At 43.9% G+C, this 18,954-nt stretch overlaps 3 protein-coding genes and 1 long non-coding RNA gene across 5 annotated transcripts; 2 read left to right on the top strand and 2 right to left on the bottom strand.

Moving 5' to 3' along the window:
• Window positions 1–1,989: 1,989 nt before the first annotated feature.
• On the bottom strand, window positions 1,990–3,322 carry LOC121602467. The gene is made up of 4 exons (XM_041931238.1): window positions 2,948–3,322; window positions 2,631–2,807; window positions 2,312–2,437; window positions 1,990–2,236 (listed from the first exon to the last, which is right to left on the bottom strand). The coding sequence occupies exons 1-4, from the start codon at window positions 3,033–3,035 to the stop codon at window positions 1,992–1,994; spliced, it is 636 nt and encodes a 211-aa protein (XP_041787172.1). The 5' UTR covers window positions 3,036–3,322; the 3' UTR covers window positions 1,990–1,991.
• An 8,424-nt stretch (window positions 3,323–11,746) lies between these two features.
• Window positions 11,747–12,617, top strand: LOC121602469 (protein CWC15 homolog). Its single transcript, XM_041931240.1, has one exon. The coding sequence runs from the start codon at window positions 11,850–11,852 to the stop codon at window positions 12,537–12,539; it is 690 nt and encodes a 229-aa protein (XP_041787174.1). The 5' UTR covers window positions 11,747–11,849; the 3' UTR covers window positions 12,540–12,617.
• An 89-nt stretch (window positions 12,618–12,706) lies between these two features.
• On the bottom strand, window positions 12,707–16,199 carry LOC121602468 (zinc finger protein 558-like). Its single transcript, XM_041931239.1, has 3 exons — window positions 15,519–16,199; window positions 15,203–15,440; window positions 12,707–15,128 (listed from the first exon to the last, which is right to left on the bottom strand). The coding sequence occupies exons 1-3, from the start codon at window positions 15,560–15,562 to the stop codon at window positions 14,292–14,294; spliced, it is 1,119 nt and encodes a 372-aa protein (XP_041787173.1). The 5' UTR covers window positions 15,563–16,199; the 3' UTR covers window positions 12,707–14,291.
• A 301-nt stretch (window positions 16,200–16,500) lies between these two features.
• Window positions 16,501–17,353, top strand: LOC121602470. 2 transcript variants are annotated; one of them, XR_006006414.1, is made up of 3 exons: window positions 16,501–16,638; window positions 16,703–17,108; window positions 17,174–17,353. It is a non-coding gene; the product is annotated as an uncharacterized LOC121602470 (long non-coding RNA). The 2 variants fall into 2 exon arrangements; XR_006006413.1 differs by having other exon boundaries at window positions 16,501–17,108.
• The last annotated feature ends 1,601 nt before the right edge of the window (window positions 17,354–18,954 follow it).

Here is an 18,954-nt window from a genome sequence, read left to right as displayed (position 1 = left end):
TACACGTCCGAAGCGAAACTCTCGAGCACGAATCTTCTCGAGCGCTTCGATCGATTGAGATTAAAGGCTCGTGTATAGAGGGTCCTAAGAAATTTGGCCATCACACCTTCTCCCTCCGGTTTTATGCATAACTAGCGCACTTTATTTCCTACAATTTTATTTTCCCTCATTTTGATGAAGCTAGCAAAAAACGGCTGCGTAAAGCTGTAAACCATACGCACCGACATTACAGCAGTTACGCCTGTCGTGATAGAGAAAATCTCTTGCATCATAAACGTCACACCGAAACGTCAATCGCTAATTGGATCGGTACACCGGTCACGATGCCACAAAGAAACGAACGCGTGCATTTGCGTGCTTCCTTCGCAGCATGCACGCTCGCAAAACTCCACGCAACAATCGACAAAAACGTCATTTATTCTACGGAAACTCACACCCCACCCGTGTACCCGTGTCCGTGTTTATTGAAAATGTGTTGTTCCCGCGAAAGCAATTCACCCTCCCCCTGCAAATCCTTACCCCCACGCAATCCTGTCGCTAAAAGCACGCGTAAATGCGTTTTACGTAATTTGCATAAACGGCACTGGTGCAACCGAAACTGCATCGAATGTGTGCCGCCTGTCAATGGCATCGCCGTGGCGTTTGCGTGGATTCGCTTGCCTGTAAAAAAGGCGCCAGGGCAAAATTCAATAATGCCCAAAAGCTCGTATCAAATAACACTCTGCCGCATATGAAATGAGAATTCCGAAGAGCCCCTGGAAAGGGAAAGATGTGAGTGTGGTTTTCGCATCACAAATACCGGTCTGCACCTGCCCAGCCCGCCCAGCTCAATCCATATCCGTAGCATATTGCATCCAAATCCTAAGAACGGCGTGATACACTCCCATCCCCGGCTATCCGGCTTTCAAAAGGCACATCGCCTTCGCCTCCTACCACAAACACTGCTGCCAGCGATGGAGCATCATCACGCGTGATGATGCCGTTGCCTCTATGGCCGCTTCACTTTCACAGCTAAACTACTTCGTGGGAAGCTTCCGGAAAGGCTCTTTGAGGCGCGTCCGAGAATATAGGCGAGATGTCCTGGAACTGAAGCACGGAGCCCAAAAGCCACCATGTTTCTGCAAACTCGGCAAAAATGATGAAACCTTTACACAGACGTCACCGGCACATCATAAGCAAGTTGGTTCCGTTCCCTCAGCCCAGCATTCCCAACACCCAGTTCCCCATCTGTGGTTTTAAGTTTGCAGCGACGTTTCCGTCCTTCGGAAAGGTAGCGCCAAAATCCAAACTCCGAATGAAAAGCCCTTCTCTGGACGGCCAGCAAAACCGAACCGGTCATTAATTTGCTAATGTCAGCGGAAAATGTGTGATGTGCCTTTTTCACGCTCGAACCGTTCATGGCCCGGTTGGTCGCGTGGTTTGACTCACACCGGACACACAACACACTCCCGCAAGCGTCCTGCGCCCGGCGGAGCTTTGGACGAAGATGTACACATGGACGTAAACTGGAGTGCTTGTGTGCAACGAATCGATACTGTCACAAGTATTTCCCAAGTTAGAATCATATCTGGCGTTCGGTTCGTGGTATTGATCCATCCGAACTTATCACAATTGAACGTTTGATTGGGATGCTGCCGTCACGATGGATGTTGTCAAAACTTGAAAAACGGGTTATTTGTAAACCCGTTTCCTTTTCGGCGAAAGGACATTTGGTGGTATTGCCAATAAGGATACCAAAGAGGGGCGTTTGCCTCATACAAGCGATACTATTTTCGATGGCTTCAAATGACGTTCATAGGAAAGTGTTGCCGTTTGATGACCTAATAAGGGCAAATAATGTCCTTTGTAGTGATGGCTCCTTTGATAACTTCCACTTGTCACTTTTAAATTCGCCACTTGAACACCATCACTCAAAATGTTCTCAATTTTGCTTGCTCAACTTCAGAGATCACCAACGAAAGCCAAAAAAAAAACAAGCAAAACAAGCCAAGCTACCGCAACTGTAAACACTTTATTAGTAGCAACTGTACCACGGCCAGCAGTAGCATCATCGGAGCGACGGGTGCACCATCCGCCAGCACTATCGTCGATCGATTGCAGGGCGTACGACCGGCAGCCGATTCGCAGACACACACCTCGATCTCCCGTCCCAGCCGATCCTCCTTAAAGCAACTGGTCGAGGTAGACGACTCATTGTCCACGTTGAGTTTGGCGCACATGTAGGTTATGTTTTCGACTGCGAATGAAAAGTGGCACATGACGCACGCGTCTTTGCGGGACCGGGGTAGGCAACAAACTAGGCAACACTCACTTGCACCATTGTAGCGATAGGAGTACCGGGCGCACACCTCCCCACGCACGAGCCGGCAGGCAATTTGGGACGGTTTGTCTTTGTACTCTTCCCACATGTAGTTAGTGTCCGGTACGTTGGTGTTGTCTGTAAATCAAATGGCCCAAACGGCAGGCAGGCAGGCCGGTTTTGTGCCATTGGAAACCCACCGCACAAGGTGATGGTGAAATTAAACAAACCAAAAATCGTGCCCAAAACATTGGGGCGGTAAAGGTAAACGACACACACGATACAAACACAGACACATAAATGCCAAGCGTGTCCCGCTGGCCATACTCACTGGTTATAACCAACGGATGAAAGCACGGAATACCTTTCGCCTTCTTCAGGATGTTGTCGCAGCTGAGGTTTTTGTACGGCGTGTCCTTGTTGTACTTCGGGCCCATCCACGTGAACCGGAAGCAGTACGGATTGGTTTTGTAATTTTCCACCGGAGCTAGCGTTGTGTTTGGTTCCTCTGAAAAATTGAATTACAACCGCCCCGGTGTTTGTACTAGCGAACGACTATTTCCGTACCCCAGTGACGTCAACGGTGGTAGGTGCGATCGTATATACGTGGCACCGTACCAACGCTATACCCCCTCTCCTTATACCTACCAAGGCTTGCAACGGTTTTGCAGAAATAAATCAAACCAACCGACAGCAAATAAATTGCTTTCATTTCCGAACTGAAAATGATCGACATTGATGCTAAAACCGAGGCACGGAAATATCCTGTCACTGGGAACCACGATAACGGCTCACTACCGGTTAACCGATGACGTCGTAAAATTTATTAACACTATTGCACGCTTATCTCTTTTGCAAGATCAGCTTTGCTGGTACGCAAGCATCACAATCACGTTTGTCAGGTTGACTGTGTCCCCCCAGATCCAGATGACTGGAATGTGTGCGCTGTTGAACGAATGAAACTGTTTAGCAACGAGAACTAACGAGTAACGAGAAAGAATCAGCTTATCAGCTTCGTTCAATACCACAAGAATTTTAAATACACACGCAGGCGCACATACACGCACACACATATAGACAGACACACACTCTAACAAATCCCCATCCCCTTCCTTCTCTTCCACACTCAACTACCTTCCCGATCTACCGATAACAAGGGTGAGAAGCTGACGCGCAAAGAAAGGGGTATATCGTAAGTATGTTTTCTCTTGGCTATCTTATCACAGGTGCTTCGCATACTGGTCGCCCCCACTATTGAACGATGACCTCCTCCACCGATGTGTTTACTTTCGCTCACTATCGGTCCACAGTGATTTCTTCTGGGTAGGTCTGTGCGCACTGGTATTGGCGAAGATAGCAAATAACTGCGTACAAGATGGCCCTCCTCGACAAACTCGACCTCCAATGTATTATTGATACGGCGCGAGAGTAGCTCGTGCGGCTCGGCCCTACTTGAGCACCAAACTATTTCAACGCGTTGTAGTTAAATCCAATTTTACAAGCTCTCAACGTCTTATCAATGGATAAGAAATTTCTGCAGGCCAAGATTCTCGGAAATAAGATACGCAATGTGCAAGCGACAAGCGGACGCCGGGAGTCATCGAATGCTGGTTGCAATGTTTGTGCAACACTGGCGGGTGCTGCTGCTTCAGTCAGTCAGTTGATACACACGCATGGAAGGTGCATATAGCAGTACAGTGGTGTTACGATACAGACAAGGAACATCCTGTTCAACAGATTGCATTCAAATAAGCGTTGAAATACTGATATCACAAAAAGTTATGCATCTGGAGGGATAAAAAATCTAGCAGTGGCTGTGCCTCAAGGCAATAATCATTGACAAATGGACAAACCACGAGTACGCAACCGTGCAATACAAGCAACACAAGTGCAAGTATAGTAGCCAAATCCCATTGCTGATGGCACGATAATTCAAGTACCGATCAAGGATATGATTGATGTGATTGAATATGTGACTCATCAGTAAAATTTTCTCAGCAGTCGATGCATACTCTAATTTGTGTTTGTCAAATACACTTCTCTTCTGTCCTTATAAGGGTCAATTATAAGTGATCAAGTCAAGACAATTACAATGTATGTGGGTTTTTAGTGAATCACTCTTCCTGTGTCAAGGATTTAGACGTTCTTACTGAATCAAAACTCACCTACGGCTAGTATCTGTACTGTGTAATCTCCGAAGCCAAACGATATCTTGATTATTTGCGTCGAATGACCAATCAATTTCGAAATCTCTCCCGTTTGAAAGTCCTTTACTGCTTCCTTGTACCTTGGACCTTGGAGTACACTGCCATGATGTGGTACCAATCCAACAATACAGTTATCATTAGAATTGACCATGTTCAGGAGAGGTTCACACGCTTCGCGCAGCACAAGGTTCCACTTCCCCCGTACTCAGAACGTTGCCAAAAGTTAGAGCTTAGTTTCCTTGAGACACAGTAAAAACACTTCTATATCCTATTCGTCTGCTGTTTACTCGTGAATAAAAACGAAACTCTCTTTTTGCTTCTTTCCGTCCCTCGACGTCATACAGCCATGGGAAACAAACGATCATCTATCTCGTGCTGTTCTTAGATTTATGCAATTTTTCTCTGTCTCTCTCCTTGTTTCGCTGTTTTCTCCTCTCCTCATCGTCATCCGTCTCTCCCAATCTTCCCACGTAGTAGCTAATTAGGTTGATAAACGTTTGTGAAGCCAATGGCAGACAATTTGTATTGTGAACTATAAACAATAAATAATAAATGAACAACACGATCACGTTCATGAATGTTGGAAGGGTTATTCTACTTTAAATCCAATTTGTATCAGTTGGCATACAACGCCTTTAACGGACTAGGAGATTAAGGACTACGGACTAATGAGAAATGTTGTAACAAATAAGAAGAAGAACAAAATGTAAATTTAACAAAAACTAACGTTTTTTCAACAATGACAGACAAAGTATTCCTATACGGATTTAGTTTTCTCGTAGATTAGATTCATTCTGTTGTCTTTTTTTTTAATTTTTTTCATTTTCTTTTTATATGTTTATTTTTCTCTTTACAGTAAGCGTAAGCTATCTCATACTCTACTCAATATAATTATCAAAAATAGCCAAATTACTTGGAAGGATTTTCAACTGTAGATTTATTTACTTATTTATTTTAAATTTTACTTTTTATTTTAATTGTTGTAATAAGTTTTGACAAACTTTTAGCTTTTACAAGTCACACAAACAGTTTTAGTGTTAAAATGTGAAAAAGAGCTGCATATCGCATGGTCGTAACAAGCATGGAAATAATTCTGGTTTTTAGAAGAAAAGCTTATTACAACACATATCTGGCAAAATTTTCCCACAATCAAGATTGAATTCTAGCATGTCTAGAATAAGATTTGACATATTTGATCAAAACGCTTTGAACAAAGTCTACAAAATAGTGCTTCAATATATGTGTGCCGCGCTAAATGTACTTACAAAGCCAAGTGGTCCTTGATCCATAAAAAAATAGAGAGCACTGCTATAAAGCATTCAAAATGGACACTTTGTGTAACATGGTCTTATCTTTAGAATTACAAAATACGTTACGGTAGGATTACAAGAACTGCTCAATTGCATATAGATTGCAACATACCCACAACTATGTTGTATATTATCAACTAGAAAAATTTACATTTGGTTAAGTCAAACATCCTTTTTTATTGCGCAATTGTTGACCCTATTTTCTGCGTCCTTTTGTTCTTTCTTCTTCTTTTTTTTTGGCTCAACAATCAGTGTCAGTCAAGGCATCTCAATATTACCACTGGTGGGGATTGGCTTTCAGTGAATTATTTCTTACCCATTGCAGGAGCTGTATATTGGGGCACGGTCCATTCGGGTATTGAACGCATGACGGGCATATTGTTAAGTCAAATATTTGTTCTATTCTCCTGCTTAACTACTTTTTTACTAGCTATTTACAGTGACCGTCATAATAAAGAGCAATTTTACATTTGTTATATTATGTTAGTGAATGTATAAGTGAACGTACTGATTTTTTTAACATTATTCGTTATATACTTATGAATGTACAATATAAAACCATGACAAACATTCCTGTATAATATTTGATGGGGCCACTTCATTATCAAGCTAAAAAAGCTTTAAAGTAAATAATTTTTTACCCCTAATTTCGCTAGAAGTATCCATGTATCCCTCCATGTAATACGCTAAGGCTGTGGCCTCCAACCTATGGTCCGTGGACCACTTTTAGGCCGTGGCGGAACTAGCAAGCCCGCGAGAGTATTGATTTTTTATTTACAGAAAATACCTGTTACAAAAAAATTTTTTTTCTTTCCCACAATCAAGATAACATGTCAACAGGCATGTCTAGAATAAAAATTAAACATATTTGATCAAGAAGCTTTAAACAAAAACTACAAAAATATATCCGCAAAATATGACCGTGATGGCCGTGAAAGATATCCTAAACTAAGTGATCGATGATCCATAATGGTTTGGAGAGCATAGGTGCGAGAAAACTTCTTCCAATTTATTAGATTACACTTATTTTCAATCAATAAAATGTTTCTTTCACAAAATGTTGAGTTCAATAACTTTGCGTAGTTAGTGCTTTCCGTCGGCTGAAAAATAACAAGGCACCCGGAACCGACGGAATTGCAGCCGAGCTGGTCAAGAATGGAGGTGCACGACTAGAAAACGAGATTCATCAAATTGTTACTGAGGTGTGGGATAGCGAATCGATGCCTTGTGATTGGAATCTCGGCATCATCTACCCCATATACAAGAAGGGAGATAGGTTGGACTGCAACAACTACAGGGGTATTACGGTGTTGAATACCGCCTATAAAATATTCTCCCTGATCCTTCAGGATCGCCTTGTCCCGCACGTCGAAGAGATAGTCGGAAACTATCAAAGAGGATTCCGAAACGGAAAATCTACCACTGATCAGATCTTCACCATGCGGCAGATCTTGGAGAAGATGGCTGAATACAGACACGACACATACCATCTCTTCATTGACTTCAAAGCCGCATATGATAGCATAGCCAGGGTAAAACTGTATGACGCTATGAGCTCTTTTGGAATCCCGGCCAAACTGATAAGGCTAGTTAGAATGACTATGACCAACGTCACATGCCAGGTGAGGGTGGATGGAAAACTCTCAGGACCTTTTGCTACCACCAAAGGTCTGCGCCAGGGGACGGGCTTGCTTGTCTCTTATTCAACCTGGCGCTAGAGAGAGCCATCCGTGACTCGAGGGTGGAGACTACGGGAACCATCTTCTATAAGTCAACCCAGATCCTGGCATACGCTGATGATATAGACATCATTGGTCTGCGGCTCTCCTATGTAGCAGAAGCCTACCAAGGGATCGAGCAGGCGGCAGAGAGCCTCGGATTGCAGATAAACGAGGCAAAGACCAAACTGATGGTGGCAACATCAGCGGGCCCGCCAACAAATAATCAGAATCTACGTAGGCGTGACGTGCAGATAGGTGAACGCACTTTTGAAGTCGTCCCACAATTCACCTATCTTGGGTCAAAGGTCAGCAACGACAATAGCATGGAAGCTGAGTTGCGCGCAAGGATGCTGGCTGCCAACCGGTCATTCTACAGCCTGAAAAAGCAGTTTACCTCAAAGAACCTGTCGCGACGGACGAAGCTGGGACTATATAGTACCTATATAGTACCAGTACTCACATACGCCTCTGAGACATGGACACTGTCCAAATCTGCCAAAACCCTCTTAGCCGCGTTCGAGAGGAAGATGCTCAGAAGGATACTTGGCCCCGTATGTGTGGAAGGACAATGGAGGAGCCGCTATAATGACGAGCTATACGAGATGTACGGCGACCTCACTGTCGTACAGCGTATAAAGCTCGCCAGGCTCCGGTGGGCTGGACATGTTATACGCATGGAAACGGACGACCCAGCCCGTAAAGTCTTTTTAGGCCGTCCACAAGGACAGAGGAGGCGTGGTAGGCCCAAATTGAGGTGGCAAGATGGCGTGGAGGCGTCCGCCATTAAGGCCGGGATAACGGACTGGCAGACGAAGGCGGGAGACCGTGAGCGGTTTCGGACACTCCGGAGGCAGGCCAAGACCGCAAAGCGGTGGTAGCGCCGGATAAGTAAGTAAGTAAGTAAGTTAGTGCTTTAGGAATGCGCCGTGTAACACAAGTACAATTTTGTCGACATAATGTTGCTTTACACATCAAGTTCAAATCAATTATTTCTATGAATTATTTACTCTTCTTTTTCTTATTAGCGAAACAATCTACGTGGTCATGCCCGCCTATACAAGCTTTTGAGATTTCTTAAGTCAACAACACAGCGAATATTCAGTCCTTGCTACGGGGAACAGTCCATATAAGGTTTAAAATCACGACGGGTATGTAGATAAGTCGTGCACATTGACGATTGTATCACAGGACCGCTACGAATCATAGATGCATTACCTAATTTTACTTTTTATTCCAACCGTTAAAACTTTTTATGATATCGATTGCAATACTTTCCCTATCACCCTACACCACACACAACTGTATCTCAGAAATTTTTAGTTTTTTATTACAATTTCGGAAATACTAAGATATTAAACCGTACATGTAGTGTCCTAAACACAAAAAAAAATTCAAAAAACAACAAAAACGCCATCGAGCTGCCATTCAGTGTGGCCAGATTATTTTGGCAGTTTTCGGTAGGCGCATCAAAATTTTATCGGTAGTTTTCGGTAGGTTAAAACTCGAAACTTAACAGAGTTAAAAAAAGTAAAAGCGAAAGAAGTGTTAAGCGGGAGGGGGGGGGGGTTGGGTACTAATGCGCAAAATCAAAGTTCCATCTCACGAGAATATGCATCCTTTATCTGGGATATGGATTAGATTTGGTTCAGCGGTTACACAAATTAAGGTCTTTCTGAAGTGTCGATGTGAACATTGTACTGGGAATTCTAAGCCAAAGAAGGACTAAGATGCACATTTTTTTCTCAGTGGTGACAAGTTCTTTTTCTTGGGGCTCCACGTGACCGCTTAGGGCCACAGCAGTGGTCCATTGGATACGATTTAATCGTACGTGCTGTCATTAGATTTTCGCTGGATTTTTTAGATTGATTTGATTGTTTGGCTGAGTTTTATAGTTCAATGATTAAAAAATTGAGATTTTTTCCTTCAAACCCTAAATATATAGATATACATCGATATTTCTGGTCACTTTGCCCACAGGGCAGGCCGAGCTTTTTGGCGGCCACCGTCGCAAAACCGTCGCAAAACGCCAAAACCGACGTCGCATGTACTGCAAAGCGACGTCGCCAGCGAGCGAAACTCGCAACGATTTCGAGGCGCTGGCGACGGTCGTTTTTGACGTTTTGCGACGGTTATTGACCTTTCGAGCGAGCTTTTGCCCTGCGGACCAGTGTGGCCAGATTATATTGGCAGATTTCGGCAGGAGCACTGTTGATAACGCAACCATTTAAATTTAATCCATTATTTTAACGATCAATTTCTTTTTACCCTACTAGCATAGAGAATGAAAAAGTGTGCGTCTTTTATAAATAATGTGTGAGGTTTGAAGTAAGATTGTGTGAAGCTATGAATTAAAATGTGCGTTTAATTTGCAATAAAAGCGATAAAATATTTATAAACCAAGTTTGATGTGTTAAAGTTTTTCTTTTGATTCGGGTGCACCAGGTCTGTGTAAAGGGAAGCGCACAGCGCGCTAAGAAAGAAACGAGCGGGAGGGGGTTTCCCAAATAGCCAGAATTGCTTAAGCAGCTCATTTTGGCACGCTAAAGATCGCTGCTCTAATTCGCCTTTTGCAGTAGATAAACAGCATCAAAGTTCTATGTGGGTCTTTCAAACAGCGCCTAAGCAGCTTCCTTATGCCACGATGCCAGGGATTATTTTTCTTTGTGTTTTATTTTCAAGCAAGCGTCATCGATGAAATAAACACCCAAGCGCCACAGATTAAGCTTAAACGACTGGAAAATTGAATATCCATAGGAAAAAAATGAAAGCTTCACAGCTTCATTGGTTTGATCAATAGATGGCGTATTACAACTCATCATTATATTGCTATCCTTTTCTTGCAATGTGTTTCGACAAGTTTCATCTTATAATGACCTATCCCAAATAGCCAGCTCGAACTCTATAGCTGATTTGAGGCTGTTTAACGAAAAATCGTTCCGATGTCGTACTTTGTGGCTGATTAAGAGATAGACGGTACTTTACGGAACTATCCCAAGTGCCACAAATCCACTAAACGACCACTAAACGGCTTCTAAACGACTCAAGTTCTCTACCTAAACGGAATATAGAAAGACTTCGTTTAGCAGACGCCAAACGACTCATGCATTCTAAAAATAGCAAAAAAGCTGGTGGCGCTATCTGTTGGTGGGATACCCCAACCAGTTGAGCTTCATCGCTTGGAGGAGAGCTTTCTCATTTCCTCTGTACTGTTGTATGGTTTCGCATTGAAGTTATGCATCGCTAGAACTAGAACGGCGATACGATTGTTTAAATACTAAACTCCAACGGAAACCACCAGCACTAAAGCAAGTGAGATTTGAGCAATGGTCATTGGTGTTGATACCCACGTATCTAACCACACGACCATTTATATAGATTTTTGCTCAGAAAGTTAGAAGGCTATATAGGTCATAATAAAATGCAACTTGTCGAAACACATTGCAAGAAAAGGATAGCAATATAATGATGAGTTGTAATACGCCATCTATTGATCAAACCAATGAAGCTGTGGAGCTTTCATTTTTTTTATATGGATATTCAATTTTCCAGTCGTTTAAGCATAATCTATGGGGCTTGGGTATCCTGCTATGGTAGCAATAAGTCTCTGAAAGCCAAGCCCACTTCACTAGTGGGTACAGGCAGGCCTTGACCGGCAGCGGCTGTTGTGCCAAAAAGAAGAAGAAGGAACAAGAGAGCGCATTCTCTCTGTTGTAGCGCTCCATCCGCCATTTTTAATTTTCAGCCCAAAACAACGGACTTCGGATCCGATCATGGGCCGGACCCCCACCGTGTGTTTCTACCTACCCCTCGCCTGGAAATTTCATTCTCTTTGTCCGTCGGGTAAGCTTTAACCGCCGACAGCGAAATGCAAATTCAAATTTAAATGATTTTCTTTGACGAGCAATTCTCGGAATCCATTCAACTGACATTTTCTACTTATTATGAACATTAAATTTTAACAGATAAAAAGTGCCAGGCAAACAAACGTGCATCAGCGCGATAAGTAACAAATGAGGTTAGAAATCCTTGAAACAGCATCCCAAGCGCCACAGATTAAGCTTAAACGAATGAAAAATCAAATATCTGTGATTTTCGGTAGGATAAATGGAAATTCGGTAGTTTTAGGGCGGCCATCTGTGAATCGGTAGGCATATACAAAATCGGTAGGAATACAGATAAATCGGTATTTCTGGTCACTCTGCTGCCATTCTACCAAAACAATCGCACCTTCACTCGCGGAGCAAAAGCATCGATATTCCAGCGTCGTAGTAATAGTTTTTGTCGTAAAACAGAATTTACCTACACACCGACCATGACGACCGCTGCACGTCCAACGTTCGATCCCGCCCGCGGTGGTAGCGGCCGTGGCGAGAAGGATCTGAGTGCCCTTTCCAAACAGTACAGCAGTCGCGATCTGCCCGGACACACAAAGCTAAAGTACCGTGACCAGGGCCAGAGCACCAGCGAAGAGCTCCGCAATCGTGACTTCCGCGAGGAGCTGGAGAAGCGCGAGCGAGACAGCAAGCAGGGAAGCAAGGGATCGGCCGTCCCGACGGCTCGCCGTGCCCTGGAGCAGGGTCCGGGCAGTGCGGGCAGCGGAAGCACCAAGCGACAGAAACTGGAGGCACCACAAAACCTTGACGCGGACGATCCGGTGGACAGCGAGAACTCGGACACGGACTCGGACGAGGACGATACGGCTGCCCTGTTGGCGGAGCTGAACAAGATCAAGCAGGAACGGGCGGCCGAGACGGCAAAAAAGGAACGCACCAAGCAGCAGGAAGAAGAGCGCATCCGAATGGAGAACATACTGTCGGGAAATCCGCTGCTGAGCTACTCGGCCACTGCCAAGGCGGAGATGAAGGTAAAGCGCCGCTGGGATGACGATGTGGTGTTTAAAAATTGCGCCCGTTCCGAACCGGAGAAGAAGGCAAACCAATTCGTCAACGACTCGCTCCGATCAGATTTTCACAAAAAGTTTATGGATAAATATATTAAGTAAGTGGATGATATAATAAATAGTATCTACTGTATACCTTATACACATCTACATTATACATCTACTGTATAACGTTTCCCCTCTTTTATCGATGTGCGTAAATACAATTGGCTTTATCACTCGAAAGAAGGAATAGCACGTAATGAGGGACATGGATTTCTCAAGACTAGTTAAACATTTAATTAAAATAACAATTGCTTTAAGATTAAATTACGAGTTTTCTTACGCTTACTTTTATTAGTCATCTGGATCGTCCGAACTTTGTCTCAATGCCGAATGCAATGAAATTTTCATTCAATCATAAAAATTTGGTTTTTCTTGGCTTTGTTTTTCGTTTCGGTTTGGTTTTTGCTTTCTTTTCTGTTCCTAAAATAATCGAATTCCCTTGCTCTCCGCGCCAAGGAATTTGCCGCCAGGCATTCTTACCATATAGTTACGCATTTAAGCTTTTATACATCTACTATCTTAATTCGTAAATTCCATCGTATATGCCACCTTCATCACAATAACACGAACCGCACAGGATCGATCGCAGAGTACCTGCTGAAAATTGCACACACATGTAGGTCCTCGATGGGAAGGCGTTGCGCCAACTGGGCTATTCCTACACCCCGTACGATCCCGTCGACACACATGCAAAATCCGAATTATTTATACGTGTACGTGTTAGGTAAGAAAACTCCATTTACGTTACCAGTTATGTAGAACGAACGGTAGGGCAAAAAGAGTGACACACTGTATATCTCGCTATCACACGCAGCTGACTAAAGTAAACGACAAACAGTAGAAAGTTATGGCTCCCCGTTTTTTTGCCATCTCATTGACAAGAATTCCATTCCGTTTTGGTATAAATCTTAGTGTGATAAATTAAATAAAATAATGAAAGCGCACCTCGTTGCGCCGATCGTAAACGCTACATCTTAAGATTTGTTCCGATTAGCCGGGTGAGACCGATAATGTGAAAAAGATATGGACAGTTGGTTAAGAATTAAGTAAATTTGTCCCGCACGAATACAGTTTCCCTAACTTACACCTAAAACGGGGCTCGCGCGGTTCATTCATCGTTCGTGGACCTATCGGTCGGTACATCCATACAAACACACCAAGAAGCTTTGTATCAAATGTGGACACTAAGAAGTGAAAAACAAATTTTGTACCCTATTCTCCTAATCAATCGGAGAAAGGATAGTTTAGCTTATTTCCTGCTGCACACGGTTTAAGGGAAACCGAAGGATATAGAACAAGAAGTAACTATAATTATAGAGCGAACGAAATAAATTAATTAATAAATAAAACATTAAAAATTACCAGAAAACGGAATCTAAACAAGGGCAAATAAAAAAAAACAATAAAATGATAACAAAAAACAACTACGGCATTGCAACATGATGCACACCACCTACAGTTTGGTTAAAATTAGGCAATCGCATGCCTATGGCCTCTGGAAGCTGACTAACAAAAAAGTTTCAAATCTTTGGGAAGTTTTCAATGACATGACTTGAACGAATGGCAAACGAATCTTTAGGATCCGGGTTTCATTGTGACATTCCCGGTAACAGGAATACGGTACGAAATAGTCCGCAAGCAATCACACATCACCAATTTGCTTGTTGTAATATGTACACTTAAACCAGCTACGTTAGTTACACCACCCCCTAGGAACCTCGTCATTCCATACCTCGTAGCAGTAGCATGCGCGGCAAGTACTTACGGGTGTATGTAAAACAAACACAAAAAATAGCAAGACGCTTCCCTTTAGCTGGCATTCCTTATACCACAGTCAGTGAGCGTTCCCAATTCCGGGGTGCACTGTAACGGAAATGCAGGAACCGAACCGAGCGAACCAGCACCACCACCATTACGCTCCTTTGCCGTGCCGTTCTTTCGCCGACCGGTTGATGGCGCAACCGGCAATGGTACATCGAGCCCTACGCTCGCCTCCTGCCCGTCCGCCATCATGAACGGGTCGAGCGGGTTCGTTAGGTCGATCGAGAACTGTGCCTTGCAGCGTTTCAGGTTCCGGTGCATCAGATAGTAGGATTTGTGCTTGAACAGCTTGAAGCACCCTTCGCACTGGTGCATGCTCGGCTTCTTGTGCGTGCCGACGTGTTTGTCAAAGTCGTACTTTAGCTTGAAGCTAAGGTTACACTCGGTGCACTCGTACGTGCGCGGTTTGCGCGGATGCTTCGGCAGCTCGATCGTGTCCCGGGGTGCGGTCTGATGGTGGCTGCGGATGTGCAACCGCAGCGTGGACTTGAAGTTGAACGCTTTCGAGCAGATCGCACACACCAGCTCGTCCTTGTCCGCGTTCAGTGCCTCCACGCCCAGCTCCGTCACGACGAACGTACCGCAGGCCGCGTCGATGTAGTGCCCGCCCGGCCCGGTCAGGGGCGAGTCGGGGCTGGCATCGCACGGAACCGCCACGTGGACCGGTATGCCGTTGTGCATCGTGATCGTGGCCGGTTTGCTCACTGCCTCGCTGTTGTACATCTGGCTTAGCATATCGAAGTAGGCGTCCTCGTCGTAATCGTACCCCAGCTTTGCCCGGCACCCGTTGCACAGTGGTTCAATCTTTCCATCGACCGGTTTTACCTACGACATATGGGAATGAGAGACACGGTGCGTCACAATAAGAGCAGAAGCGGAGCAACTTTTGAGTCTCTCACCTCGATTTTGGCAATCTTGTAAATGTTGTCCACTATCCGTTTCAGTTCTTCTGCCGATGCTGTCTCGATCGAGCCGAGCTCGTCGAAGGGTAGCAAACACATCAGACACTTTCTCTGCGGTTCTTTGGTATCATTTGTGCCGACGGGGTTTTCCTTCATCAGTGTCTGTGACTGTATCTGTTGTGGCGCTTGTGTTTCCACCTGTTTCATTGCTTCCACCGTCCCCGTTGAGGTCGTGCTGTGAAGGGAGGAATGGAAAAAAAAGCATTTGTTTGTTTGCGTTGCACATGTTTTGTTTATGCTGCATTGCAATTACCTTGGTATTGTTGCAACAGATTCATTTTCAACCTTTTTCTCCATACCCTCCGGACGGGCTGCGAATCGCCAAGTAAGTTAAACGCTGCGTGAAGGACGACACAAAGCAGAACACCTTTCCACCTGCACCACCCAACCCACCCACCACCAAAACCAAACACTTAAACACTCGGCAGACTCAGAGACGACGGAATATGACACGGCTTTTTCACGCGAAACACATCACTCGACAGCATGGCATGCCGCACAAGGGGTTTTCTTGCCCAGATTTCCCGTTGGATACAGTGCTAACCCCGTCCTGAACGCATCAGCACCCTGCCCCACGGACAGGTAGTGCAGGGGACAAAGTTTTTGTGAAAAGGTAAATAAACTAGTAAACGCAAACCCCAGCAGCAAATGTGTTGTTGGATGGACGAGACGAGATTTAACGGTTTGCGCTTCGAAACAAAACAAATGCCGCCAAAGAAGGTGAATCGACGGCGACGGGCTAGTTTTGCTTTCCGTTCTCACTCGTTTCACGCAGAATTTTCACTCAAACGCAGTCAGGAAAAGCTGCCGTCCCCCTTCCCCCTCGGTCGAGCGCACTGTGCTGGGCTTTTCTTTCTGTTCTGTCCCTGCTTCGTCGTCGTCCTTCTGGTTTTTCTTTCCTTGTTTTGAAGATTTTTTTTTCTTCGCAGTAAATGTCAGTCTCTGCGCCTTGAAAGCCGAAGCTGGTCGAATTGGGAGCCGAAGCGATGATAGCTGTTTTCGAACATGGAAAATATGGTTTTTGAACGCTTTTGGATGATTATAATTGTTTTAGCATCATTTAAAAGCTTCGGTTTACTATTTAGGTGCTAAAAATTAATGTTTCGATTGTAATTTGTAATTTTACGAGTTTTCTGCAACATAACCAAGGTTATTAGACTCTATACAGGTTACGACAGAGCGTTTGAGAGGGTCACCATTATGGATACCTTGTTTACAACTTTTCTGTCAAATAGATGCCGACCAGCTGTTGCTTGGCACGAGCAACATAAATAAGTTTACAGAAGACGAAATTACTGCTACAATTATTCTTCATGCTAACTAGTTATATCATTTATAGAATATGACTTCTATGTTGGATTGGTTAATGCTAAGTCAATTTTGCTTACATGCCCTGAATATCGTCGGATTGTCTCATCAGTTTCAATTGTTCTACAGGTTTGGTATTGCTGTCCTAGCTTCAGTGGACGAGAGTTCATGCCGTCCAGCAGCAACAGTGTCCAAACTGGGTTATTGTGCTGTCCCAGATGCTGCCCCTCGTATGAGAAGTGGCCAGATCCCATGTCGCTTCGCGCATAACAGCTCGTCCTTTATTCGGATTGGAACGGACACGGAACAATTCAGTGAAAGAGTATCGATGTGATGACACCCTTTGACGATGTTGGTCAGGGAACCTGTGATGATGTGGTGCAAAAAATGCTACCGGCATCACTTTCGTTCCGCTATTGCACTTGACCCGAACTAGGACCGCGACGGCGCTGACGAACTTGCGGCAGCGGTGATGATGCGTATCCCTCCTTCGAAATTGCGGTGCTGAGATGATGATAAGGTAGAAGCTTGTGTGGTATGTCCTTACTAAAACACTGCTTAAGCTACACCCAAGGTGACATGCATTATCGTCCCCCACAGGAATAAGGCTGCAGCCAAAACGGAATGAATATTTGTTTTCTTTGAACTGGAACGGCAACAGTGGCAGCATAGACGATCGTCTCGAACATGACGACTGCAACGAACCGACATGGAACCGCGGACAATAACTTAAATAACAACTATGCATAAGCACAAATATACTTATAGTTTATTTCCTAATTATAATTGTTACAACAGGACCGTTCAACATTTACTCCCCGGCTCAGCACTACTCTTCCTTCACAAGTGCTCTTCTCGGTGACCCTCATATTCATCTCTTTCTCCTTCTCTTATCATATAATTTGTATGAAAAGTGAAATAATGTGGATAGGGTTTATCTGCCTCTATCAAACATGAAAAATATTATGACGTCATACATGTCAATACTGCAATCACATCGTGTGTTAGCTTCCACGAGAAGATATATTCGTTTTTTGATTAGGCTAGCATGCAATGCTGTCTCTATTGAACCGTTAGTTCGGAGCCGTTGATTCGTCGACGGCTCTGGAACAGTGGACTCGCAGCCGGCTCCGCAGTTGTTGGAATGGAGCCGTGAGTGCAGAGCTGTTAGTCCGGAACCGGTTGCGGAACCCTTGGAGCGGAGCCGGCTACGGAGCCGTCGGAGCGTAGCTGGCTCCGGACCGTTAGTCCGGAGCCGTTGGTGCGCTCCGAAACGCCCATCACTAGATCACAGGACTGTTCTTGGACGGAAAGAATCTCGTGTGATGAAATTCTACGAGAAATTAAAAAATAAAATTATTTCTTTTTCATTTCACTAAAATATGAATCAAATTACCACGTGCTGTTAGAGACTGGTTTGATGTTAATCTACGGTTAGAAACGTGTCGTTCGATATGATTTTTTTTATGTCCAGCCGCTGCATACATTTTCCGTCCAGCATATGCTCACTATCTGGCTACTTCATCCGCTTCTTTATCGGCTCTCCCTTATTGCTTATACACACATGATTTTGCAGCAAACTTAAGTTAATGTCCTGAGATCGTTTTCCGACGTAACGATTTTTCAACTCGTACATGTTGGGTCTTAATACGATAACACACGAATATTCATAGCGGAATCCCTTCTCCACTTTCTACATAAGTCCAGTAGAAAGTACATAATTAAAATTAGATTTACAATAATTGAACAATTCAACCTAAAACATCGTACTATTGCACGATTGCAATCCAGTTGCAATCAGTCGAATTGTAAACAAACCAGTCCAATTGTAAACAAACCATTCCAATTTGTCTGTCAAATTTTTTCATTCATTTTTTTATTAGAAATCGGCCAAAACAGGCTTTTGTCATAACCTGTATAGAGTCTAATAACCTTGAACATAACAGAAATGTTTATGCTATTCTCCAATAGGTGGCGCTACCACTCACGTGCATGGAATATTTTAAAAATAGTTCGTTGCAAAAACCCCGTTGACCTGAAGCTCGACAAATTCGTATAAAGAAGATCAATGCATCAAATATAATCTACAAAATTTCGTACATTACTCTTCACGATCACTTTAAAGGGATCGAAACTATGAAACAAAACTCAGTTGAGTAAAAAAACACTACCCGATCATGATTGTGGAATTCGAAACGGGCCTGCGCATATGAAATCGACTGGATTTTGAAACAAACACAGAAAATGAAGTAACACAACACGATCCATCGGTTGATATGAATTGAAATCACATATGAAAGGAAAACCATGATACAACTATACAACCGAAAGAGGTATTTCACGTCCAGGCCAAGCTTACCAGGTTAGTTGATCATCAACGG

The sequence above is a fragment of the Anopheles merus genome, unplaced genomic scaffold, assembly GCF_017562075.2.
Source record: "Anopheles merus strain MAF unplaced genomic scaffold, AmerM5.1 LNR4000463, whole genome shotgun sequence".
Lineage (NCBI taxonomy): Eukaryota > Metazoa > Arthropoda > Insecta > Diptera > Culicidae > Anopheles > Anopheles merus.
The sequence above is the reverse complement of the archived record's forward strand: the minus strand, read 5'-3'. Positions and strand labels throughout refer to the sequence as shown.